General features: G+C 39.7%; 2 protein-coding genes across 2 annotated transcripts in view; one reads left to right on the top strand and one right to left on the bottom strand.

The window, feature by feature from the left end:
• The window catches only part of Rp1 (RP1 axonemal microtubule associated), a 113,113-nt gene that overhangs the window by 24,338 nt on the left and 61,534 nt on the right, over positions 1 to 27,241 (bottom strand). The window contains exons 16-19 of the mRNA XM_041657697.1: positions 16,052 to 16,183; positions 15,422 to 15,621; positions 10,126 to 10,212; positions 716 to 848 (exon numbers count right to left, since the gene is read on the bottom strand). Of these exons, the coding sequence (XP_041513631.1) occupies positions 716 to 848; positions 10,126 to 10,212; positions 15,422 to 15,621; positions 16,052 to 16,183 (552 nt within the window). The remainder of the gene's footprint in view (positions 1 to 715; positions 849 to 10,125; positions 10,213 to 15,421; positions 15,622 to 16,051; positions 16,184 to 27,241) is intronic.
• LOC121451899 (60S ribosomal protein L28-like) lies at positions 7,869 to 8,331 on the top strand. The gene has a single exon (XM_041657698.1). It carries the CDS (start codon positions 7,869 to 7,871, stop codon positions 8,280 to 8,282), a length of 414 nt encoding a protein of 137 aa, XP_041513632.1. The 3' UTR covers positions 8,283 to 8,331.

Genomic DNA, 27,241 nt, shown 5'->3' with positions numbered 1-27,241 from the left:
GACTGGGACCTGCTTTCATAAGTGATGCCTAATGTTGAAATGATGTCAAACTATTGTGAAGAAATAGACCAAGACTGTTGTGATGGGTGAGAGGCCAGCTGCCTCTGGGAAAGCCAGACGAGGCACAAGCATGGAGTTCCTTATCTTCACAGCCTTAGCCTTTCTGACTATAGCTGGACCATAAGAAGCATTTGAGAGCTATTTAACCCTTTATCCACCACTGACTGAGGTGCTGCTTCTTAATGAGAAACTAGAATCTGATGTCGGAGTCCCCTCTGTGTGCCGTAATTACCATTAATGAATAAAGAAACTGCTTTGGACCTGTAGCAAGGCAGAACTTAGGTAGGCAGGGAAAGCTAGGCTGAATGCTGGGAGAAAGAAGGGAGGAGTTAGGGAGAAGCCACGGAGCTGCCACGAGAGTCAGACATGCCTAAACTTTGCCAGTAAGCCACTGCCACATGGCGATACACAGATTAATGGAGATGGATTAAATTAATATTTAAGAGTTAACCATTAAGAAACTAGAGCTAATGGGCCAAGCAGTGATTTAATTAATACTGTTTCTGGGTGACTGGGAACCAATAAGTGGCCCTTCTCCAACAAGAATGTGAAGAGCAGAGAAAATATTTTCCAAATTCATAGTGCAGAAATGAATTCAAGCACCTACAATACAGTTAACACATGCAACATAGGCTACCAAATATTAATAACACACATGGAAAAACAGGCTCTCCTTCTTTCATTACAGGAAGCTCACAGACAATGTCCCCATCTGTCTGATTCCGAGAGAGCCACGCATTTGCAACAAAATTTAGGGTCTTCTTGCTCTTCATATGTTCCATTGTCACCTGGGTTAAAAGAAACAATGGTCAAATGGAGTAATTTATAATTTTTCATAAGTCACTACATAGAAAACACAAAGAGAGGTTGTTCAACGTGGTCACTGTGGTGGCAGTGGAACGGTTGTTAGCAGTGGTTTTCTAGAAGCATCGATCAGATCTTTATTTGAGAGATATTTTGCTAAGTGGCTTATTTTCACCTTCAAAAAAATCTTTTAACCCTCACTAAACAGGTTGGTAAATTTCTGACAATCTTATCCCCATGGAAACAGAAACTTGGACATTTGAAATGGACTCTGTACAATTGAAGGATCTCAATTCTGCCTGTGGCAGTGACCAAAAAAGTAAACTACTGGAGAAACTCAAAAGGAGAATCTTTTCATGTTAATCACTAAAGCAAGACACACAATGGAATGCTTTAAGATTTCTCATGTCCAACAAGGGCACTTGAGCACATTCAAGCTTGTAGCGAAGCCCAAAAACTGTCTGCTCATTCTAGCATGTCTTCAGGGTCCTTTCTACCCAGTAGCAGAAGATTATCAGAAGCCTTGCTCCTTTGGGCTATTTCGCCATGTCATTGTCTTCATATCTCAGTAACCAGCACAAGTCTTCTAGAAGGAGCTTCACAAAGACAAAAGTCTTTCCCATTACACAAAGGATGAAATGACCATGAGTTTATGGGGGTGTTCTTAGCTATGGGGCTCGCAATCCATTGTCTTAGCAACATACTGAGTTGCATGGTGATTTTCATGAGATCCCCTTGACCACCCAGTCCTGGTACTGGAAAACTCATTTGATGACAAGAGATGGCCATTTGAGACTCTGTCACTCCCATTATTAAGAGACCTCATATATTTTAGGATTTCCCACAGCACTATGTTTCCTTACCATCCCTCAAATGCCCCTCAATTCTAGCTGTCTTTCCCTATATTCTCTTCCTCGATCCTTTGTCCCTTCTCCTTACCAATCTGATCCTCCAGTTCACATCTCATCCCATGCATAGTCCATCTATGAAATCCATTCTATTTCTCCCTCCCAGAGATACTCCTGTAAGCTCCTAATCCAAAGACAATCTATAGATTCAATGCAATTCCCATCAAAATCCCAACAAAATTCTTCACAGACCTTGAGAGAAAAAATAATCCACTTTATATGGAAAAACAAAAAACCCAGGATAGCCAAAAAAATCCTATAGAATAAAGGAACTTCCGGAGGCATTACCATCCCTGACTTCTAAGTCTATTACAGAGCTACAGTACAGAAAACAGCTTGATATTGGCATAAAAATAGAAGAGATATTATAGGAGACTTTCAGCAGACAGAAAATTCTAAAAATTGAAACCTGGACTAAAATGATGATAATACAATGAAAAACATTAAAAATTAGGGATACAGTCGGGCAGTGAGGTCACTGGGAGTCATGGGATTTGGGGATCATGAGAAGGAACTAGCTCAGGGAATGGGTAGGGTTCTGACTTGGAAGGTAGGTAGGTGGCAACACCATCTGCTCACACTAGCAAGCCTGGCGGAAGGAAGCAGGCTGTGGTCTGGGATGAAGAGTTCTGGTAGAGTTTTACTTAATCCTTTCCCTTGGTGTGTAGAACTTGTGGGATAGGACTCAAGTAAAATTGTGCCGATCTTGAAGTTAGAGAAGCCTTAGAAAGCCACAAATTGTGAGAAATTAAACATCTTTTATGCCTATAACTTCAACTCTGAAGTTTATAACTTGATCTGAAACAAAGTGAATTCAGAGAAGAAAATATAAAAAAATCATAGATTAAAAAGTAACCATCAATTATTTGATAATACTCACTAAAATGCATTCCAGTCTTTCTTTCCTCAACAGTCAGAGTTAATTTCTTCCTGACTATATTCAGTCATAGGCACCTTCTTTTGAGTCCAAGTTACTCAAAAGTTAAATCAGAATCAATTCAGTCACCTAGATTACTGCTCAATTATAACTGCATGGGCACTGACTGGCACAGTTGGTCAATGTGTCAAAGGAAGTCAGACCTCCAAAAGTACCTTTAATATCTGTTGACTAACAGTGAGCCATGCCATAGACCACCAGTATACAGATAGCTCTATATCACATGTCCCCCTAATACCTGGATAGTCCTATGACACAGATTCTCCAGTGCACTGATAGCTCTGAGTCACAGGTCCCCCGGATAGTCCTAGGACACAGATGCAACACTTGCTAGACTCACTGACTTTCCCCAAACAGTAACATGTTCTAAGTGAATTCATTGCTAATCACAAAATGCTACTGGCTGTAAGGAGTGCATCAGTAACAGCTGGGGAAGGGACCCCATGGGATATGTTTAATGATAGCAGATGTTCATATTTCCTTAGTCCATTAAAGGCTGTCATGGATCATTATGGAAGCAAAACTTCTCTTTTAATTCATAAATAGTATTTTTTCCTGACTTTCATGAGAATCATCTCATTATTCTATCTATACTAAAAGATCTAACACTTTGGCTTTTGTTGTAGCTCTACTAAAGAGCCTCTGAGTGTGAACAAAACTGCAGGACTGAGGAAATACATGTGTGCTGGTGCCAGCGTCAGTGTCAAATGAGGAAAAGGAAAGGGCCAGACTTCTAGAAGTAATTTTTCATCATAGTATGAGCTATTCACTTACCTTTTAAAACAATGATGCAGAAACTAAGTAACGTCTTTACAATAAAATACCCAGCCATTGCTTCAGTTTCCTAAATGAGCAGAAAGGTCTAGGAATGCCCTCAGCAGAGACTGAAGCTCCATTGCAGAGTTTGCCCTCATGAATCATAGCCTCAAAGGCAAAGGGCTTCACAAGACAACACTGCCGTACAAAATCGCTTTGTTTCTTAGAAACCTTAAATTTCTGGATTGCTTTAAGAAGAATGGTCAAGATCAACAGCACTGAAGACAACTTATGCTGGAGAAGATGTGGGGTAAAGGGAACACTCCTGCATTGCTGGTGGGAGTGCAAATTGGTACAGCTGTGATGTGGGAGTGTCATATATCAATCTGTTGATTTCATTGGTTAAGCAATAAAGAAACTGCTTGGCCCTCATAGGTTAAAACATAGGTGGGAGGAGTAAACAGAACAGAAGGCTGGGAGAAAGAAGCTGAGTCAGGGAGTCGCCATGATTCTCCCACTCCAGGCAGACGCAGGTTAAGATCATTCCTGGTAAGCCAGCTCGTGGGCTACACAGATTATTAGAAATGGGCTAGTCCAGGTGCGAGGGTTAGCCAAAAAAAAGGCTGGAACTAATGGGCCAAGCGGTGTTTAAAAGAATACAGTTTCCCTGTAATTATTTTGGGTAAAGCTAGCTGTGCAGGCGGCTGGGTGGCAGGACACAGCCCCCCTGCTCCTAAACCAACAGAGTGGCGCCCAGACGTGATGGACTAAATCCACTTAAAAGCCTGAGAAGGCTTAAAAATAAGGGAGAGAGAGTTTAACACAGATTTTTGCTGTTTGTTGGTGGCGTGCTGTAGAGAGATTTCCTGATTCGGCAACAGCGGCAGAAAAAAACGCTGTGTCATTTTAAAGCGCAGCTTCTTGGGGCTGTGCTGCCAGTGCAAACTCTGGCTTTAAAGCATTTCAATGGATCTATTTTCATTCTTCTACAGAGTGACATCCAGTTTTGCCAGCACAATTTGTTGAAGATGCTCTCTTTTTTCCATTGTTTACTTTTAGCTCCTTTATCGAAAATCAGGAGTTCATAGGTTTGTAGGTTAAAGTCAGGGTCTTCTATTCAATTCCATTGGTCAACTTCTCTGTTTTTATGCCAATACCAAGCAGATGAGGGAGGGGGACTTGATCGGGGGAGGGGGAGGGAAATGGGAGGCGGTGGCGTGGCGGGGAGGAGGCAGAAATCCTTAATAAATAAATAAATTTAAAAAAAAATTAATTAAAAAAAATAAAACATTTCAATGGATTTTATGGGACTGGATGTTTCTGTTCCCGCTTGGGATCAGAAGGAGAGGGCTCTGAGACGGTGCTGATGGCTCAGAGCTCCCCGCCTGCACCTGGGCAGTCCGCAGAATCAGGCTTAGGCAGGCAGAAGAGCATGGCAGATTCCTGCCGACATATAGAGAGATGTTTTCAGACTGCGCAGTGCTCTGTGTGTCAGATTTGGCTGTAACTTGGATGAAAAGAGTTTCTGTGCTGCATGCTCAGTCTCAGAGTTAAACTTCTGACTGCGGTGCCAATGTGGACTTGCTGTGTACCTGGAACTATGCTCAGCTCAGGGGCACCAAATGGATCTGAGGCAGGAGCGGCTGCTCCATGCTGAACTGTGCTGACCTCAGGCAGGAACTGCCTTAATTACCATAATAATAGCGCAGTTAAGGTTTAGACTTGGCAGTAAACAGGCAGTACCACATTACCTGTACATGGTGCAACTTAAGTTTTTAAGAACTGCTTAACATTTTAAGAAATGCTCCTGGATAGTAAAAAAATGTTACAGATTCACAACAAACAGATTCAGACATAAAAGACTACACTGTTGGATGAATGTACGTAGGCTTGAGAGAGAGAAGAAAAATAATATAGAGAATAAAATTAATGGTTTTTAAAAAAAAGTCTTTAAAGAGACAGAGTACAGATAGTTATAGATTAAGAGAAATAAAGTAATAAGCCACGTAAAAATGGAAAATTCACAGAGAGTCTGGATTATGTACATTGTGTTTTCTTTAAAATTTTTGACTGTAAAGGAGCTAAGTACAGACAGACATTTCATTATATGGGCTGCCAAGTGGAACCAGAATGGATATCATGGGGGTATGACTTCAGAATTTGGGTCTAAGGATATGGTGCTTTGGAAAGGGTCTTCTTTTGTTTTCACAGAGGACCAGACCCTGTGGATTTCTTCTATCCCAATTTGGTATGATAGACCACAACCTCCCGAAAAGTTCCTGTGAACACCCTCAAAAAATTACTTCACTCAACTGCCAACTGAGATAAACCTGGCACACAGATTACACCCTAAATGATCTGATTAACAGCGCCCCCATTCAGCAGAAAGCAGTTTGGAGAGAAAAAACTGCGCTCATGTTCCCAAAATATTGTTTATAAATGTTCTTTTACATTTAAAGGGGGAAATGATATAGGTATGAATAATTTGCATTGGTATGGATTTTAAGGTCAATTTTGTTATATATATATATGTATTTCTTGATCTTGATTAAGATATTGTGATTCTGTAGTTCATTAAAAAATGTAATGTATAATTAAGAAATATAGGTTAATGGATAATCATCAGTAATAGTCAAGCTTGTAGTCATGTTAGTTAGATTTTCTAATATATAGAGATACATTTCAGTTAGATAGATATTCTTCATATCTTTCAAAGACTGCAGAATATGGCATTTAATGTTTTAATAACTTAGGACTTTTCATGACAATGAGACACTCTGCTCCTGGCGGCACCAATCTACTTCAAGAGGAAGATGGGCATCGAAGAGGATCCTTATGGAGTTTGATAGCCATTTGGGCAAGAAACTGCTCTTGCATGGACTATTGCATAAACTGGACACAGAGAACCCGCAGAGAGAGGACTACTGAACTTGCCTAAAGGTGAGATGGTCTTTCGGGGTACCTGACTCATGAAAGAGTCTGCGAGACATTCTGCAGGACACAGCAGATAGTGACTGAACTGTCTTTGGAATTTCCTGCTTGATGAAAATGTCTGTTGGATACTATGGGCCTGAAGGCTGAAGATGGATGCCCCAACGGTACAAAAGAACTTTGGGTAACTGTCCAGGCAGTGAGATGTCTCAGTCATTTCTAGAGTTTTCTTATTTCTTGTTTACTTAGGTAGTATTATATCCTTCTGGAGTCTTTGATGGAGTTGAAGAATGAATAGATAGTTATAGTTTTCCTTAGTTATGATAAATGATAAAATAGATATAAATATTGTAACTGTAATTCTTGCTTGATAACTGTTTTGCTATATATAATTTTGCTATGTTAAAGTTAAAGCCTTCCTTTTTTTGTTTAAACAGAAAAAGGGGAAGTGATGTGGGAGTGTCATATATCAATCTGTTGATTTCATTGGTTAAGCAATAAAGAAACTGCTTGGCCCTCATAGGTTAAAACATAGGTGGGAGGAGTAAACAGAACAGAAGGCTGGGAGAAAGAAGCTGAGTCGGGGAGTCGCCATGATTCTCCTACTCCAGGCAGACGCAGGTTAAGATCATTCCTGGTAAGCCAGCTCATGGGCTACACAGATTATTAGAAATGGGCTAGTCCAGGTGCGAGAGTTAGCCGAGAAAAGGCTAGATAGAAATGGGCCAAGCGGTGTTTAAAAGAATACAGTTTCCGTGTAATTATTTCGGGTAAAGCTAGCCGTGCGGGCGGCTGGGTGGCGGGACACAGCCCCGCTGCTCCTAAACCAACACAGCTGCACAGCTGCTTTGGAAATCAATATGATGATTTCTCAGAAAATTAGGAAACAACCTACCTCAAGACCCAGCAACTCCACTTTTAGGAATATACCCAAAGGATGTTCAATTGTACCACAAGGATATGTGCTCAACTATGTCCTTAGCAGCATTATTTGTCATAGCCAGAACCTGGAAACAACCTAAATGCCCCTCAACCGTCAAATGGATAAAAAAGATGTGATACATTTACATAATGGAGTACTACACAGCAGAAAAAAATAATGACATCTTGAAATTTGTGGGCAAATGGATCTAGAAAACATCATATTGACTGAATTAACGCAGATCCTGAAAGACAAATATCATATGTACTCACTCATAAGGGGCTTTTAGACATAAAGCAAAGAAAAACCAGCCTACAATTCACAGTACCAGAGAACCCTAAGAGAGACATACCTGGAACTAATCTACCTGGGAAAAAGAAAAAGATAAAATCTGCTGAGTAAATTGGGAGCATGGAGATCATGGGAGAGGGCAGAATTAAAGGGGGAGGGGAGGAGGGGAGGGGAGGAAATATATAGCTCAATAAAAAGAATTAAAAAGTATCCTAGGGCTCTTTCCATCTCTGTCCACCATAGAAGAGGAGGCGCCGCCATGTCTGTGCATCTGCAATGGATGGTCGTTCAGAACTGCTCCAGTTTCCTGATCAAGAGGAATAAGCAGACGTACAGCACCGAACCCAATAATCTGAAAGCCTGCAACTCCTTCCGCTACAACGGGCTGATTCACCGCAAGACAGTGGGAGTGGAGCCCGCAGCCGACGGCAAAGGGGTCATGGTGGTCATGAAACGCAGATCAGGTCAGCGCAAACCAGCTACTTCTTACGTAAGGACCACCATCAACAAGAATGCACGGGCCACCCTGAGCAGCATCAGGCACATGATCGGAAAGAACAAGTACCACCCCGATCTGCACATGGCGGCCATCCACAGGGCCAGTGCCATCCTACGAAGCCAGAAGCCTGTGGTGGTGAAGAGGAAACGGACCCGTCCCACCAAGAGCTCCTGAGCCCTACACCCCAGAAGCAATAAAGAATCTACTGACTTTTTTCAACCAAAAAAAAAAAAAAAAAAAGTATCCTAGGTGCTGAGAAAAAAAAACAGAATGCTAAGAGAAAAAGAAAAAGCCTGTAGCTAGGAGTTCCTATATAACTGTGGTCCCAGAGTCTTACCACTCTCAGCGGCGAGGAGCGCATCATCTACTAATTCCCATTGGCGCCCTTGCTTTGCTCCCTGCGACTCATGTTAAAGAGCAGCACTCAGCTCTGGCTCTCTGATTCTCCAGCTCTAAGTGCAGTGGTACTTGATGTGAACCCAGTGCTCTGGTGGTTCTGGAAAATTCATTTATTTTCAATTTTTCTCTCATTGCTGCTTGAAGCATGGAAGCGACAGACCACCATCCATTATTACATTGATGAGCTTTAAGTAATATAAATTTTCTTGTTGCTTTGTTTCATAAATTAAGCATTTACCTTGTAATACATGTTTTCTTTATTAGACATGTAATTAGCTATATTTATTCCTCTTTTTATTTTATCCATTTCATATTATTTTCTATAAAGAAATTTTTGAGTTCTCATTAAAAGGAAACTACATCCAAGAGACAAATAAATTTCCTAAAATATATTTGAGCATCATGGCAGCATTTCCACGGACTGTCTTACCAGCAGAACTGAACACCTAGGTCATAACATCTCAGTCACCAAACTTTTCTACTCAAAATTATCAGAGCAGGACAGGAATCGATTCATCAAATATTTCATCAAACTTAACATTTTCTCATTTACCTTCATTATAAAACCAAAGATACAAGAAGAAAGATCACAGATAAGATTACGAAATACTTTAAATGGAAAAACATTTTGTCAGATTTTACCAGCGGTATCTGAATTTTAAGCCTCAAATATGTTAAATAACATATCACACACTGTAAAGAAATCAGTGACAGATGCCGATGTTAAAGTAGAGACATTCTCTAATTCAACTTTAGCATTTTTCTTAAGTATAACTTACTGTTTCCATTGAGAAACTTAAGAACCACTAAGGGTTTATTACTATTTTTAAAAGCAATGGCTGAATGGCAATGCTTAAGGTTCTCTAGAGACCAATGTAGAAGACAGACATTTATTAAGTGACTGTAGTAAACTTATTTGACTTCATAGAGCCCCAGTTTTCTCATCTATAAAGTAGGAACATCAGTGGTAGCCAAATCGAAGAGTCACTGTTATGTAAACATACAACAACATTGGTAAGGCAACTGGCATCTTACAAGCATTCAGCAGACTTTACTGACAAGAACAATTGCAAAAATAAATAAATAAGATATCCAAATACATATATGGTGATGACTTGATTTCATTAAAAAGATAAAATATCCACATTTGAATATAATATATTTATACTAATAAGCACATTTCTCTTTCAACTATGTTCATATTTTATATACAAGTGGATTATATATTTATAGAGTGAAGATCCAAGTACACATGGAAGAGATTTACAGGAAAAAAAAAATCTTGTTGCATGCCAATGACAGAAAGACAACATTTAAAGACCATGAACTACTTAGATGGTCATAAAGATCACAGAATAAAAATGCCCGTTGAGTCTTCCACATTGCTATATTCTTCAGGTTTTCACCCATTAATTTCTTTGTTCCCTTAACAAATACACACAAAAAAATGATATTGTTAGAATATACTTCACCATAGTGAAGCACTTTAGAGTATGGTCCACTATGTTTGTTTACATTACTTAGGACAATTTCTAAAACACTTCCCATTTCCCACTCTGCGTGGACTGATTGCCCTTTCCATCAGCATGAAGTACAAAGCACAAAGGGAAGTCAGTACCTTCTGTAAGCTCCACTCCGGTTTCCCACTCGTTCCGTCATGTCCTATCCTGATCTTGTATATCTCTCCAATGCTTCTGAGAACAACCTGGATGGAATGCAAAGGGGAGAAAGTGATTAAGATGTTCTCAATTAATCATATCCCAATGTTCTTGATAATTTTCAGACTGAATGCACTTTGCATTTGTTACTGATGGCTGAACAGCTATTACAAGGCCTTGCAGATGTAATCCTCTCCAGAAGCTGGTCGATGGAACTCACAGGTGCAGAATGAGAAAAAATTATCCCATGCCAAAAGAAAGGAGATGAAAGAATGGGACAAAGAGCATGCCATTTTCTCTGATCCCCACACACGTCTCAGTAGACCAACCTTTTTGCTTGCCAATGGCAGAAAGGCAGCATTGAATTTTAAGACAAAAAACAAGAATTTTTACCAATAAAATTTAAATGTATAGGTTTTACATGCTTATAGAAAGCCCCTGTGTGTCCAGAACTTCCATCTACTCTTTAAATCCTCTTCGACTCCTCCTTGAAGATGTAGATATCATAGCTCAAGGAAGAGAAATAGTCCCATCCACAAATATATGCACTCAGTTAGATTTTATTTTGGAGAATTGGCATTGAAATTTCTGTGAACCCAATGGAAATTCTTGTGATTTTAAGCTGAAAAAAAACTATGGTATACATCTCTGCCTCATGTTTTCTTTATGTATTGAATGGACATAATACATTTAAAACAAAAATCTAGTCTTTGCACAAGATCACGGATATGAAAAGTAAAAACAGTGGCACAGTCTTCATCTTAGAAATATGTATAACAAAGAAAAGAATCAATTTGAAGGCAAACGTTTATAGTATAATAAAATAGGCCCAGATGTGGAACAGTAAAGATTTAGAAAATGAACTATAGCACCTGATCAATTGATTAATAAAGAGATACTTAACTAATTGTTATGATAGGTAACCCTCTACTGCTACAGACCACTGGTAGAGCTTCATTAAAATATCCTGCTGCAGGCTACTGTAGGCAGGTATGAGGAGGAGGTTATAATAAACTATTGTAATTGCTGACTGGGAGAACAGAAAGCAAGTCAAACCTCCTTATTTCCAGAATTGTTCTCAGTGGCACAGCTTGTAGATTAGCTCTTTCCATGAGAGGAAGTAGGAATTTGTTTCATCATTGGGGCCCATTTTGTCTCAAAACGGTAAACCAACCTTTAATTACACTTTTGTTGTCCTTAAAATCAATTGGCACTTGAGTATAAATTTACGTTTTCTTCACATTCTAAGTGAGGACACTAAAGGCATGTCTGAAAAGTCCCCTCACTTGAAACATGTAATTTCATGCCTGTACAGGTTACATCAGGAAATAGGAGCTACCCAGAACAGCAATCAACTCCATAGTAGCCAGGTGCAAGGACTTGATATGCATTGCTGTTCAGCACAGCTTGGCTCCAGGGACTGACCTCACTAGAGCAGCCAGGGAATAAAGAAAATATGAAAACAAAGACAAATAGGAAGGTTGGGAGCAGGTGGGATTGACTGTCTGATGGAGAACCTACAGCATGCAGAAAAATCAGCATGTTTACCATATGCAGCTGAACATGGAGGTAGGGTTGATAGTCTACAACTGAATCAATGAGGCAGGTATGGCTAATCTCTCTAGGCACTGTCTATAGAATAAAGCAATCTTCAGGATGTAAATATCCGGGGAGAAATCTATGGCGGACATTTTCTGCACACACTTTTCCCATCTGTGCGTAAATCTGAGAAATGTTATGTCATCCCTCTGAACCTCACCCAGAAGAAAGGCTTTGCCAACTTCCATGGGTCTGCAGCTTTGGTCTTTGACCCAGTATCAGTAACACCCACCCACCAAGGACTTGGTATAGAGTTTCCTCAGCTCCCCGACATGCATGGTTTCTTCAGTGGGCCAGCATCTCACTGGGAAGGAACGCTCTTCAAGAAGTCTACTTTATAGGATGGAGACACCCAAAGAAGTTGCCATTTCTTTAAGCATACACATTGTATACACATCAGGCTCTCCATGTATAGCATGTGAACTCATAGGCATTGTATACACATCACCCTCTCAGAGAATAAGATGTGAACTCAAGTCTATTTGATCAGATTTGCTACACTGTTTTCAAAGACACTTGGTATGAATACTTGAAGACTGAAAGGAAAAACTTAAAGACAAATACAGAAGCAGCAAATTATGCAATGCAAAGGAATACAAGAAACAGTATCACAGATTTAAAAATGTGAATGAGATCATCCTAATTTAGGATTATCCAGTTACCAAGAGGCACTGGCCCCAGCGCCTCATGTTCTCCAGTCCAGGCCTTCTTAAACTTTAGTATACCTACAACATTAACTGGGAATCTCACTAAAACTTAGATTCTGAACTTAGTAAGTTCAGATTCTGAACTTAGTAAGTATGGAGAGTGTCTACTTCATGCAGGCTCCATTGGTTACTGGTGCTACCTATGTTACTCTCTTGGAGTTCCACATCTATAGAAGCTGAGAGGTTTCCTAAACCCAACCTCCATCACTGGAAAAATGGATAAACAATCCATGTAAAGGAACAAGTGATAGGTTCATTTTATCATAATTTCATATTCCCAACACCAGGGCCTCTGTTCTTTACAATTTATAATTAGCTTGGAATTATGCTTGAAGATTGTGAACTTTTGATTCTATACCTAAACCCCAATATATCTTAATCAATCAAGCTAGGAACCATTATACATTTTGGTTGATAATAAATAAGTTTGTTTATTGCAGTAACATAAAATTTGTGCTTTGATGAAGGTTTTCCCTGAAAGCAGTGATGGATATTGCTTGAAGAGGCTGTAATTTGTTGGCAGATATCAGCGAAATCGAATGGATGAAGCAGAACTTTCTATCCCAAAATTTTCATCCTCTGAAGCAGTGATTGTGCCATATAGTTAGGAATTGTGGGGCATCAAGGAGAAGAAATGAGCCCATTCCTTGACCAACACTACCACCACTGGTGCAGTCATGGGTGCATACCATCAATTTCCTGAGCATAGTTCTCAGACGTGGTATCTCTGGGATCCAGAACGCCGTCATGGATCAGTCCTGCAGCAGACAACCCAACTGTGACCATGACTGTGTTTGTGCAAGTTTAGCACTGGGAAAAGATTTAGAGCTTCTTGCTGTATGCAATCTGTCTTGTGTCACACACCACAATCTCATCAAAAAATCATTCCTTAGTGAATAGTGAATTAAGAGAGAATGACAGTTCAGAAATGACTTTTTTTTTTCGAGCCACTTCATGAGCACCCACCCCTTGACTCTTTTGACCTCTTCAGTGTGTTTCAGGTCACCTCTGAGTTCTTTGGCAACTTCTCTGATAGTTGTAAAAGGATCAGACTTGACAGTTGATCTCACTTGGTCACTGTGAATGTGCAATGTTGGGACACTGGTCCTGTTGATAAAAGTTCTCCCTCACTCTGCAAAACTTCTTGATTCTCCCCACCCCCATTGCTTCTGAAGCAAATGTGTTTTGAAGCTGCAAGTTCCTCTGCTGCTTTATGACCCATTTGGAATTCGAAAAGGAATATATCTTGAATTTGCTTTTTATCCAACATAATTTCCATAGTATAAGATAAATATAAAACAAACAAGTCATTAGCCAAAACCATAAAGCGAGAGAAACACACATTAAAATGACATACGACTTGACTGTGTTTATTGAAGAAGATATTCCAATATTCAACACTGCCCATTTCAACACTGTAAAACCTGACACAACTACTTTTTCACTGACCTAATACATTTATTATATAATAAATAGGATTCTTTCTTATGGTTTATCCATGTTATTTGTGTCACACAGCTCCCCAGAATGTACACAGGATGGAAGTCATTGCCTCCATTCTACACATAAAGAGAATATGGGTTTGGAGAAATTAAATGACATATTGAAAGTCACACAGTTGTCACACAGGAAGTCAGCACCAATCCAGCTTGCCTGGCTAACAGTCTAGTGTTGGACCAGGACTAGTAACAGTGACTGCACTTTAGAAGCACTTAGGGGGCTTTTCACAACATCGGCGTCCAGGCTGCACCTACATGAAATGAACCAGGTTCTCTGGAAGTGAGCGGTCGTCATCAGTTTTTATAGCTCTCTAGGTGTTCCCATGTGCCGTCATGAGCCCCTAAGATTCTACCCTGTTGAAAACTTTTCAGAAAAAAACAGGGAAAGAATTAAACAGCACATCAATAGATATGGCATATGGTGTATTATCAGGAATGCCATACTTCTGCTGGTGATTTGGGGTTCTAATCCTAAAATGTATTCTGAAAATATTTTTCAGAAAATGTATTTCTGAAAATCTTCAGAAAACCATTCAACACACACACACACACACACACACACACACACACACATATATATATATATGAAGTGATCACCATGGGCCACATCAAAGCATCTCCCGTCACTGTAGACAATCACGCTCCATCACTAAACTCCAATAACAAGTGTTAAGTGTAGAGCTACAAGCTCACAGCTGAAAATGAAAAAAAAAATGTGAGTGTTAATGAGGGCAGGTGCTGGTCTTCTAAACAGCCTTGGCAGCCTGATGAGTCAGGTTAGCCTCCATAAGTCTCTATTCCCTAGTGTGCATGGGGACACTCTCAAGGGTGAGCCACTGTTGTTGAACTAATGCACTGAGCAATCATACAGCTACCGCCTTGCGGGGTTGGGAATTAGTAACGTGCAACATAACTGTCCTAATTGAAATTTGGCCAGTGCTCCCACCAACTAGACAAGCAGCCAGCTGCATTCAAATCACAGCAGCTTGGCAAGAAATAAGTGTCAGAGAGATGAAAATGGGCGTGGGTAGAGCCTCAGAACGTGCTCTGTGAAAATGCCTAGGAAATGATTTCACACACATGCAGTTCAGCTGAGCAATGTCTGAAAGTATACCAAGTGTAGAAAGAGGAACTTCCACTACCCCAAGAGTCTCCCATATATTTTAATTCAGGTATAACTTGAACTAGATTCGATGATTTCTAAAACAATGGCTTTAAATGAATAGTCCTTAAAAAGAAATTTTCTTCTGTAACCTTTCTTACTTCCTTGCATAAGAGAGATGAGCAAATACATTTGTTTTGGTTATTAAAATAGGAAATAAATTAATTAACTAATGGTGCTCATAACAGACTGTATTTTATACAGTCTCTGTGTGTATATGTGTATGTGTGTCCTCTATCACATGCCTTTGTAATGTCCAAACAATAAAATGACTGCTGATTTTGATTACCTGAAACTCATCCTTCTGTCCTGGAAGGAAGAGCTGTTCCGGGCTGTCCTTGGTCAGACTGATTGGTCCAGTGGCTCCTTCATCTCCATACACCCAGAGTGTGACATTGGCCTGAGTCCCTGTATCTCCGGTCAGCACTAGTACCTTCCATTTGTCTTCTGGCAGAAGAGTCTCAGGACTGTAGGGATGCCCGCTTTCTTCTGTATAGAGTGTGAGGAGGACATAAAGAGCGGATTAGGTATAGTAGGCTAACAGAATCCTTTGTCACACTGGCGTCCAAGAATATCAAAAAATGTCAAAAGGAGCATGGGTGATGTGGGGTGAGGGAGGCACTGAAGGGTGGGGACCCCAGGGGGTTGACTTGTGCTGATCTCATCACAACAAGGTTCTGGGCAACTGAGACTCGACCACTGAAGAAAACCACAGGAACACAATAATCAAATATAGAAACTAGAAATCCAAATGTTTGGGAAGTGAAGTGCTTGGTTCACAGTCCATGCACCTTTACAATAATGGAAATGGAAATTATTTTGATTGTATTAAATAATATAATATTCTTTGTAAAGCAACTACAAGGATGAAGCAGAGTAAAGATACAAACCAAATGAAGAGGCAAAGGCTGCTGCTTACTTTCTGATGCCAATGGTGAGGGGCGTCTGGCCGTGGATTTTGGGGGCATTTCTTCCTGGTATCTTGGCACATGGATCTTTTCTTTCCCTTGGTTGGGTGTTGCAGACATTCCCATTGGGTTTTCTCTGCCAACTGAAATTAAGATTAAAAAAAAAAACATGAAAAATGAGATCACTTCAAGATCCCTGCTTCTCCTCAGAATGTTCACCATGTGCTCAGCATCAAGTCTAAGTTTCTTCGTGGTTTGCATTTGCCTGCTCAGATCATTTCACTCTTGTTACACAGTTCCCAGAAAACAACCTTTCATTCTTACCAGCAGGCTATGCCTAAGTGGCTTTCCCATAAAGCCTGTTCACTGTTAGTATTCCAAGCAATAACTTAACATTACAATATGAATCAAATGACTTGTTCAAGATATTTTCCTTACAGATTCTAAATGGGAGCTACTTGAGTAATCTGCTGTTTAGCCTTCCTCAAAAGAAAAGACTGACTAAAGCATCCTTCAAATGGAACTTTGTGCAATCTAGAACATTCAACCAAAGAAATACATACATATCTATAAATGAAGGAAACCACTAGCTGCTTTTCTTTCATCTACAAAAAACAAGCAGTTTGAGAGAATGGTAAAAAGTGGTATCTCCAGCTTCGTTGAAATAAACTTTCTGAACACATTTTCGCTTAAATATTTGTAAGACTTCATAGTGGCATAGAGGCCTTTGTTTTCATAAACACACACTAAGAGAGCCTGGAATGTTAAGCCCACAGGTTTGTTCCTTCAAGAGAAGAAACCCAGAACCTGCTCTCCTCCCTAAAAGGACAGAGCAGACAAGCTTTCTAGCCTATTAACCTTTTGCTATCTGTGTGGCTGGTATTTTTCGGGGACAGAATCCTTCCCAGACTACTAAAATCGTTTTTCTCGGTCCAACTATAGAACCTTATCTTTTGGACTTTACAAAGAACTCTGATACAGTCACATATGACCTGCTTTTCTCTTACTTTCTCACTGAGGACATTCATGCATGTCTTGTTGCACATGCAAGACTGAAAAATTATCACCAAAAGGTTTTCACCAAATTGTACTGTGCTTAAGTCTACCACTGGAGCTCAGACTTGCAGATTTGCACTAACATCAGCTACGGGGTCATGTGCAGCTGAGCTGCCTGCCTTCTTGCCTCCCGCAGCTCACGGCTTTGCTGACTGTGAATGCTACAGAGTCCCTCAAAGACTTAAACCTGAAATCCTTTTTCTGAAACTTTAATTGTTACTGTTATGAATTATTAGTGCATTTGGATGCATATGGACGCACACATGTCATGGCACAAATATGGAGTGAAAATGGAGTTTTTTGCATTGTTTTGTAGTTGGTTGGTTTTACTCTTTACTCCTTGGGGGGACCCACCATCCAGCTCCCAGTTAATCACATGGAGGCTTATTCTTACTTAAGAATGCCCGGCCTTAGCTTGGTTTATTTCTTGTCAGACTTTCTTAAATTATCCCATCTACCTTTTGCCTCTGGGCTTTTACCTTTCTCTGTTTCTCTATGTCTTTTCTTTTTGTTACATGTCTGATGGCATGTCTGTGTGACAGGTCCCTTATTTTCTTATTCCTTGATCTTCTCCTCCCAGATTTCTTCTCCTATTTATTCTGTCTGCCTGCTAACCCTGCCTATCCTTTCTCCTGTGAGGCCGGCTAGTAGCTGTTCAGCTCTTTATTAGACCCATCAGGTGGTTTATGCAGACACAGTAACACAGCTTCACAGAGTGAAATAAATGCAGCATAAAAAAATGCAACACATTTTGTGCATCGTTAAACAAATGTCTCACGACATGAACAAATGTAAAATATCTTAAAATAATATTCCACAACATTGTTTCTTTCCTCCCACCTTCACATGGGTTCCAGGAATTAAACTCAAGCCATCAAACTTGTACAGAAAGCACCTTTACCTAACACTGAGTGATCTTGATGAACCCATGAAATTCTTACTGTCATAAAAATACAGTCTCTAACCCATGTCTTTAGTTCTATATCTTTTCAGGGTATTGAGCTAGTGTCCATTGATACTTTTTTATAAATAGTGTATCTCACACCATATTACCTGTCCAGACATAGAATAAGGAAAGGCCAAGTTTTCTGCATGAATTAAGCCTGTGTCCTAAAACGTTGCGTGGATTCACTCTGGGTTCAGTGCTCTATATGAGTAGGACACTAAAGTTGATGAAAGGTTTAAGTTCCAACTAATCTAAGGTTTTCATAACCGGACACAGAGGAAGGTTCCATTATTTGGGTTTGTAAGTTTTGGTATTACCTGGAGTGATAGGAATGAATGAAGCTCCAAAATAATTCATGCACGCTCACATATCTGGATTATACACAGAGAACCTCATACCCAGTTCAGCATAATAAATGCTCATTTCATTTCAAATGCTCTCAGTTGCTTTTATATATGAGGTTCATACGATTTGAGTAAAACTTCATGAAAGAAAATGAAGAAGTTTTGCTATACAAGCTTTCTGCTACAGCTAAATGATACTGGGGAAATTGTTGTATCATAAATTCTCTATTTTCAATAATTAAACCAAATCCTAACCGAATTACACATGAAGAAATCGAGTTACAGAGAAGCAATGTGATTTGCTCAAAGTGATTAGAGGAGATGATGACATACGATTTCTTGCTTTCCGGACATCTATCCGCTGTTTAAACTGTAAAAGACACACCAGGAAATGCTTTCTTCAATACCTGCGAGAGTAAATACTTATACAGCACTGAGAGTCGAACACCCTTAGATGTTAGCTCACGTGGTTCTCACATCAGTGCTGAGGTAAGTCATTCTTGTCTTCATTTTATAGACGCTTCCAAGAGACCAACTGGGGTCTGGATATTGACAGCCTTGCCCTTCCAGCCCACATGCTACAACATCACCTCCCTGCTCACCCAGTTACCAAGCCTTTGTGATTGAAAGGCAGACCACCCATTTGAATACCCTTGGCCTACAGGAGTATTCAACCTCCTGTTCTCTTCCTGTCGTGCTGTCCTCCCCACCCAAGCTCCCTTATTGTGCACATTCTACTCTGAATTTCAGAAAATGGGGAGACAAAGCTTGTGCTGTAAAAATAAGTTCTTGATTTGGGCTGTGTTGAAATACAAATAATTAAAGATGAGCAGTTTCGAAGTTTTAGTCATACTCTTCGCTTCTTCCTGGTAAAGATTCAATCTATTAACCACATTTACAGAGTACAGATTCTGTAAGGTTTATATTATTCTAAATTATAAACATTACTCGGGTAATTACTGAAAAAGTTTTAATAAATATTCTACCACACCGATACAACTTTGCAAGAGTTTTCTGGGAGAAAACTGTTTGATTTGTGGTACTTGGGAACAAGGCTTTGCACATTAAAGGATGGTTCTGCCAGGGAGCTCTCTCCCTCTCCAACCTAAGCAAGCTTTTAGGCACGTTCTGCATCAGTTTTAAAGAGTCCTTTTGTAGGACCTTCGGAAGACCGCCAACATCTTCCATCTCAAATATACATCCACACATACTTTCATAGGATCTATTTACTCAAACTATGCACACTTGCAATTTCAAATGTTCACAGATTCAAGCAAAAAAAAAATCTTACCACAGTATAATGTTACTATTCTTATGTACATAGGACAAAGCAGAATCTGAGATGTTTAATTTGGTACATATGCTACCACATAAAAATAAAACCCAGGAATGATATGTCACTGGATGAATGTTACAACATTTTCTGATTCAACACAGACACCCAATTCACCTACTCTGAACCAAGCGCTGTGCTGCATCTGCAGATGCCATGGGGCAGGGCCAAGTGCTGGCTGTATTGAATCAGTATTCAAGAAGCCAGCTAATGCTGGAGCAGGAAATAAAAAGAGTGGCATGGTAAGTTTCAGATGAGTGCCCGCTCCTTTGCTTTCCTGGTCTGACATGGAACTCAGCAATTCCTAGAAAACTGGTGGGCTAAGGATAAATTTCTGATCATACAGGACTCCCATGGTGGCTCCCGTTTGGCAAAGGGCACCCTGCACACATGAACCAAGCTTTGTGTTTTCTTTCTCTGAAATGTTACGTGTCTGTTAAGATTCAAAAACGAGTCTCTGAGAGCAGTGACAGTTGCTTGCTATTGAATCTCATTCTTCATTTTCCCAGATGGAAATCCCACACATTGGCCAGAGAAGCCAAGAGGTGTCCATGCTGAATGCGAACATGCACTTCCCTGTCACTGGAATTTCCCCCTCAGAAGCCCCAGAAAGCAGTACCAGGAACTGCATGTGAGGAAACACCACTGCTTCCGTACTATGATTCAAGGTGCCATGAGGAGGTTTTTGAGGCAGTGTCTCTGTGTTTTGCCCTTACTAAAATAAGAAGTTGCCCCTAAAAACAGGGGGAAAAATTGCAAAGTTCCCATGGTCTATAACAGAACACATTGGAAAGTTTGTCAAGTGTTTTTTTTTTTTTTGTCTACAAGTGTGATCTCTTAAATCTCCCATTTCTTGGCAGATCACCCTTCTTTTCCTCTCCTATTTATTTTTATAAGTTTATTTATAATTTCATTATCTGTTCTTCCTCATCTTTTCTTCTCAACTTCTTCCTTATTATGTGCCCTTTCATAGGCTTTGGTCCAGAAGCTTGATGGCTCCTGTTAGCTCTTTCTCACTGTTCCACTCCACCCTGCCACCTTCTGTGTGTTCTCCTGTCATCTGCTGCCCTGCAGAGCTCCAGGGGCAGATTGCAAACCCATTTGGCTGAGTGGGTGTGTCACTCTGTAACAGCCTGTGTGAAACAGAGGGTGGAGCCACTCGTCGCTTTACTACCCTAACATTTATAAGACCTTAAAAACAGAAACTAAAAGTTTAAATGGAGTCAATGCAGATAAATATAAGTCAGGTAAATGGCCATGGATATACTGACATGAAATCAAGCTATATTCTTGCTCTAAACCATCTTCTGTAAGATATTCTGCATACATGGACACACACAGGCACACACACACAAACACACACACACTCACATACACGTACCCTGAAACACACAAACATTTGAGAGAAAAATAAGTACACTCTAAAAAGAGATAAAAGCTAAAATTCATATAAAATTCATATTGACTTAAAAGAGCTAGAATTTGGTTGAATCAAAAACTATGAAACAACACTAGGCAAGATTTAGAAAAAAGCAGGTAACACCTTTGAGACAATCTTAAGATGCAATATTGCTACTGCTTGGGTCCCTTTGCTCAAGTCAGTATGCGTCAAACTTAAATTATTTAAATAAAGTTCTCAAATCCTTAATTTGTAAAGAACCTGAACTCAGATGTATGAGAAACTATTCCAGAATATCTCCACTTATTTCTTATTCTCAAACTCCTTCCCCCTGCATTTTATTTTAAAACCAAATCCCATTTATTTTTACCTTAATAATCTGTATCCTGCACTGTTTCTTTAAAAATGGAAAATTTAAAAATTACTAGCTTTAAACTAAGCATTCCAAGAACTTTACCCTCTCTTAGATTACATAGAAATATTCTTTAAAGCAAAATATTCCATATGCACTGTGCTGCCTAGTTTTATGTCAACTTGATGCAAGGCGGAGCCCGCTAAGAGAGGGAACATCAATTGATAAAATGGCTCTAGAAGATCTGGCTATATGAAGGCAATTCTGTAGAGTATTTTCTTAATTAGTGGCTGATGTGGAAGGTGGAGTCAATTTGTAAGTGGGTTCAGGTGCGGGTACTGAATTCTATAAGAAAGCAGGCTGAGCAAGCCAGTAAGCAGCACTCCTCCATGGTCTCTGCATCAACTTCCACCTCCACATTTCTGCTTTGTCAGCTCCTGCTCAGCTTTTGAGGATGAACTGATGAGAGAGAGAGAGAGAGAGAGAGAGAGAGAGAGAGAGAGAGAGAGAGAGAGATCTCACATGGAAACATGAGTGAAATAAACCCTTTTCTCCCCAAGATGCGTTTGGTCATGGTGTTACATCACAGCAAGAGTAACTCTAATTAAGACAGAAATTGGTAGCAGAATCATTGTGTATTGCTGTAATAGAACTGATCACATGATTTGGGGGACAATTGTGGAAGAACTTTGAAATGTTGGGCTAGAATAGCCTCTGGGAACAGACACCACCTACACCCATTGGACCAAGAGGTGAGTGACTGGCCTCCTACCTGGACAGCCCAGTCTCTGGGCCCATGATCAAGTAGGCTTCATTCCAGGGATGCAGAGAGTGTTCAACATACAAAAATCTGTCATTGTTATCTACCATATGAATAAACAGAAAGAGAAAAAAAAAACCTGACCATCTCATTAGATGCTGAAAAAAAATTGACAAAATCAACCACCCCTTCATGATGAAGATTTTGGAGAGATCAGGGAAACAAGAAACATTCATAAACATAATAAAGGCAATTTATAGCAAGCTGACAGCCAACATAAAATTAAATGAAGGGAAACTCCAAATGATTCCACTAAAATCAGGAACAAGACAAGGCTGTCCACTCTCTCCTTACCTGTTCAATATAGTAATCTAAGTTCCAACTAGAGCAATAAGAAAACAAAAAGAGATACAGAGGATACAGATTGGAAAAGAAGAGGCAAACTTCTGCTATTTGTAGATGATATGATAGTGCATATATAAGTGACCACAAAAATCTATTAGAGAACTCTTACAACTGATAAATACATTTAGTAATATGGAAGAATATAAGATTAACCCAACAAACTCAGTTACCCTCCTATATACAAATGATAAACTGGTCAAGAAAGAAATCAGAGAAACACCACCCTTTAAAATAGCCACAAGTATAAAACATCTTCAGGTTACTCTAACCAAATAAGTGAAAAACCTGTTTGACAGGAATTTTAAGTCTTTGAGAAAGAAACTGAAGAAGGTATCAGTAAATGGAAAGATCTCCCATGTTCCTGGTTAGGTAAAATAAACATAATAAAAATGACAATCTTACCAAAAGCAATCTTCAGATTCAATGCAATTCCCATCAAAATGGCAACACAATTCTTCACAGATCTTGAAAGAACAGTATTCAACTTCATATGGAAAAGCAACAACAACAAAAACCAGAATATCTAAAACAATCCTGTACAATAAAGAAGCTTCTAAAGGCATCAACATCCCTAACTTTAAATTCTACTATAGAATTATAGGGATAAAAACAACTTGGTGTTGACATAAAAACAGATGTGTGAACCAGTGGAATCTAACTGAAGCCCTGACATTAATCCACACATCAATGAACATCTTATTTTTGACAAAGAAACTAAAAATATACAATTGAAAAAAGAAAGCATCTTCAACAAATGGTGCTCATATAACTGGATGTCAACATATAGAAGATTGCATATAGATCCATATCTATCATTATGCACAAAACTAAAGTCCAAGTGTAACAAAGACCTCAACATATATCCAGGTACAACGACCCTGCCAGAAGAGAAAGTGGCAAGTAGCCTTAAACATATGGACACAGGAAACTACTTCCTAAATATAATACAACACCACAGACACTGAGAACAAAAATCAATAAATGTCACCTCCTGAAACTGAAAGCTTCTGTAAGGCAAAGGACACTGTCAATAAGACAAAACTACATACTACAGAATAGAAAAAGATCTTCACCAACCCCACATCTGACAGAGGACTGAGTTCCAAGACATAAAAAAAAAAAACTCAAGAAACTAAACATCAAAATAACAAATAATCCAATTTAAAAATTGGGTACAGATCCTAACAGAGATTTCTCAACAGAAGAATCTCAAATGGCTGAAAGACATTTAAAGGAATTATTCAACATCTTTACATCTGTCAGACCAGCTGAACTAAAAAATACTTAGCACAGCTTATTTGGAAAGAATGTGGAGTATGGGGAACACTCCTCCACTGCTGATGGGAGTGCACACTTATACATCCACTTTGGAAACCAGTATGGTGATTTCTCAGAAAATTGGGAATCAATCTAACTCAAGATTCATTAATACTACTTTTGGGCATATACCCAAAGGATGCTCAATCTTACCACAAAGACATTTGCTCAACAATGTTCATAGCAGCTTTATTCATAAAAGCCAGAACATGGAAAAAATATAGATGCCCCTCAACCAAAGAACAGATAAAGAAAATGTGGTATGTTTACACAATGGAGTATTACTCAGCTGCAAAATACGATGACATCATGAAATTTTCAGACAAATGGATTGAACTAGAAAAAAATTTCCTGAGTGAGGTAACCCAGACTCAGAAAGACAAAAACTATATGTACTTAATGGGAACTTTTGAAGTCCATCCTCAATGCTCCCTCAGGGTACAGAGAGGGTGCTATGGCAAGTGAGGGGCTTGGGATCTGAGGGCAGAACATGAATCTCTTTCACTCCATACTTTGTAAAAGTTTCTTTATTGTTTAGTGTCTATTTTAATTCTCCTGTCCTACTTCTAACTGTTCCTAGCTTCTTCTCATAACCACCAAACTCTCTTTTCTCCAGGAGCCTTGAAGCGATAAAGAAAATACAAAAGTTGTCTCTCGTTGGTCAAAAACACATTCCCAGGCCAAGTAATAGGGATTTGAATCATTTCCATGGCAACACAAAGGTCCAGAACAAAGGTCCACAGAAGTGAGTTCATGACCAGAGGGCCAGCAGTTCATTGTCCACCGAGATAAGCTTTGAGATGTAGGCCTTTTGTTAACAGACTTAGAAAGCAAAAAATTGGCATGCTTTTCTTAAGTAACCATAGTTGGACATCTGAGGTTCTGACCTTGTGCATAGTTGTAAGGTTTTACACTTATGATATATTTATAAAAAGCCATTAGTCTAGTTTGAACTTGCTCAAAGGTAAAAATCAGCTAATTATGTACAGTTTGTGTTGGACTGAGGAGAAATTGTTATTTTCTTATTTTAGTCTGAGTAAGAAGAAACAAAGCATGCTTTTAAGTGTCTATAATCATCAAGGGACAAATAGATCTAGCTATAAAGCATGTTCCAGCATATATTATATGCATATATTTTATATATATCAAAACTATATAGTCAAATAAACAGTCATCTTCCTGAACACTCACAGGTAAAAGTGCCCATAAGATGGAGATGCAATCATGAGATTATATGTACACATCACATGAGATTACACAATACAATGCAGATATTAGAGAGACACCAACCTGCTTTAGCAAAAGTAAGTAACAGTTTCCAGAGTTGATGGTCCTGCAGGTCTTGTCCGGACAGGATCAACTTCCATCAGATAAGCATTCCTCTGATAGGTTACTAGCTGAACCCTAGTTGTCACCTGCTGTAACTCTCATGGGCCCTGGCTGGCATGTACTCACTCCTAAGTAGATACTAGATGTAAAGCAAAGGGTGGGCATACTGCAGTCCACAGCTCTAGAGAAGCTAGGGAGCAAGGGGGACCCTAAGAGGGATGCATGGATTGCCTTGGGGAGGGAAATTAGATGAGATCTCCTGGGTAAACTGGGAGGGATGGGGAGTGATAGAGAAGAGAAGATGGGGAACGAGAATAGGAAATAATGGAATGGTGATGAGGCAATGAAAGAGCTATCTTGATAGAGGGAGCTATTATGAGGTTAGGGAGAAACCTGGTGCTAGGGAAATTCCCAGGAATCCTCAAGGATGACCCCAGCTCAGAATCCTAGCAATAGTGGAGAAGGCACCTGAACTGACCTTACCCTGTAATCAGATTGGTGACTACCCCAACTGTCATCATAGAGCCTTCATCCAGTAACCGATGGAACCAGATGCAGAGATCCATAGACAAGCACCAGTCTTGAGCTCCCAGGCTTTGTTGACTCTCCATGGGAGGTCTTACCCTTTGGGAGGAGTGGGCTGGGGGATGTGAGGAGGGGTATGGGAGAAGAAGTGGGAGAACTATGGTAGGAATGTAAAATGATTTAAGAAATGAATTTTCAAAATGCAAAGAAAATCCACAGGGTGTTCAAAGTTTGCTGTACTGTTCTGTGGGAGGTTGAAAGATAAGAATATTGAAGGGAATGCAGATGGTAGAAACCTGGTTTGTGAAGTTCTGAGGGAAGTGGGAGGGTTTCTTGAAGACTCTATTGGAGCTATTGCATATCTTGAATTAAGAATCTAGTCATTTGGGCTAAAAAATGGGTTGTGATTAACAAAATATCAGAACCACTACAGTAATACCTTGTTTTTGCTGAGACAATTGATGCTGGTTAGCTGGACTAAGAAATCAACAGTAATTAAGAAAAGACCAGCAGGGACTGGAGAAATAGCTCAAAGGTTAAGAGCCACTTGGCTGGTCTTCCAGAGGTCCTGAGTTCAATTCTGGTGCCCTCTTTCTGGTGTGCAGGCATACATGGAAGCAGAATGTTATATACATAATATTAAAATCAGAAGAAGAAGAAGGAGGAGGAGGAGGAACCGGAGAAGGAGAAGGAGGAGGAAGAGGAGAAGGAGAAGAGGAAGAGGAAGAGGAAGAAGAAGAAGAGACTAGCATCATTGATGTGAAAACTTCTGGAAAGTGTTTCCTCTGAGTGAACATACCGAGGCTGTGTCCCAGAGTCAGTCAAGGTTGTACTTAATGCTGGCAGCAGACATTAGTGGTGCAAGAGTATCACAAGTAGTAATGACTTTGATGGCTCAAGAAGGTCATGGAGAGCAGCTGAGGCTTGGAACTGTGTGGCAGGGTGGAAGGTCTTTAGTGAAAGTGAAGCCCAGCTGTAGCAGAGATGCCAGCTTTTTTAATATGTCACCACAATGGGACTGCCAAGAACAGCAGAAGCTATGTAGTGGACACAGCCTAAGCCTAGAAGTTAAAGTGTGTGTGCTGCAAAGAGCCGAGCCCGAGAAGTGACCCAGGTCCTTTGGAGGAACCCAGGAGATCAAGAGCGAAACCCAGGCATTTGACAATGAGTTATTTACACTGTTGGAAGTTTGGTTTTTCTTTGCTCTGATTGTGAATGTGCCCTGGTGCTTCCCTCTCAGAATTAGAGAATATTTCACTTTTTTCTTTGTAGGATTCCACAGTTGAGAGATGTTGAACTTTTAAATAGATTTTCAAGTTTTAACAGAAACTGAATTTTGAAAGAGACTTTGGATATTTTAAAGAGACTTTGAACTTTGAGTTGTTTTAATTTTTAAAGACTGTGGGCCTTTTAAAAGTTGGGGCATTTTATACTA

This window comes from Microtus oregoni, unplaced genomic scaffold (genome assembly GCF_018167655.1).
Source record: "Microtus oregoni isolate MIOR12 unplaced genomic scaffold, Mior012 000008F_ref0000371, whole genome shotgun sequence".
Classification (NCBI taxonomy): domain Eukaryota; kingdom Metazoa; phylum Chordata; class Mammalia; order Rodentia; family Cricetidae; genus Microtus; species Microtus oregoni.
This window is presented reverse-complemented; position numbering and strand designations above follow the sequence as displayed.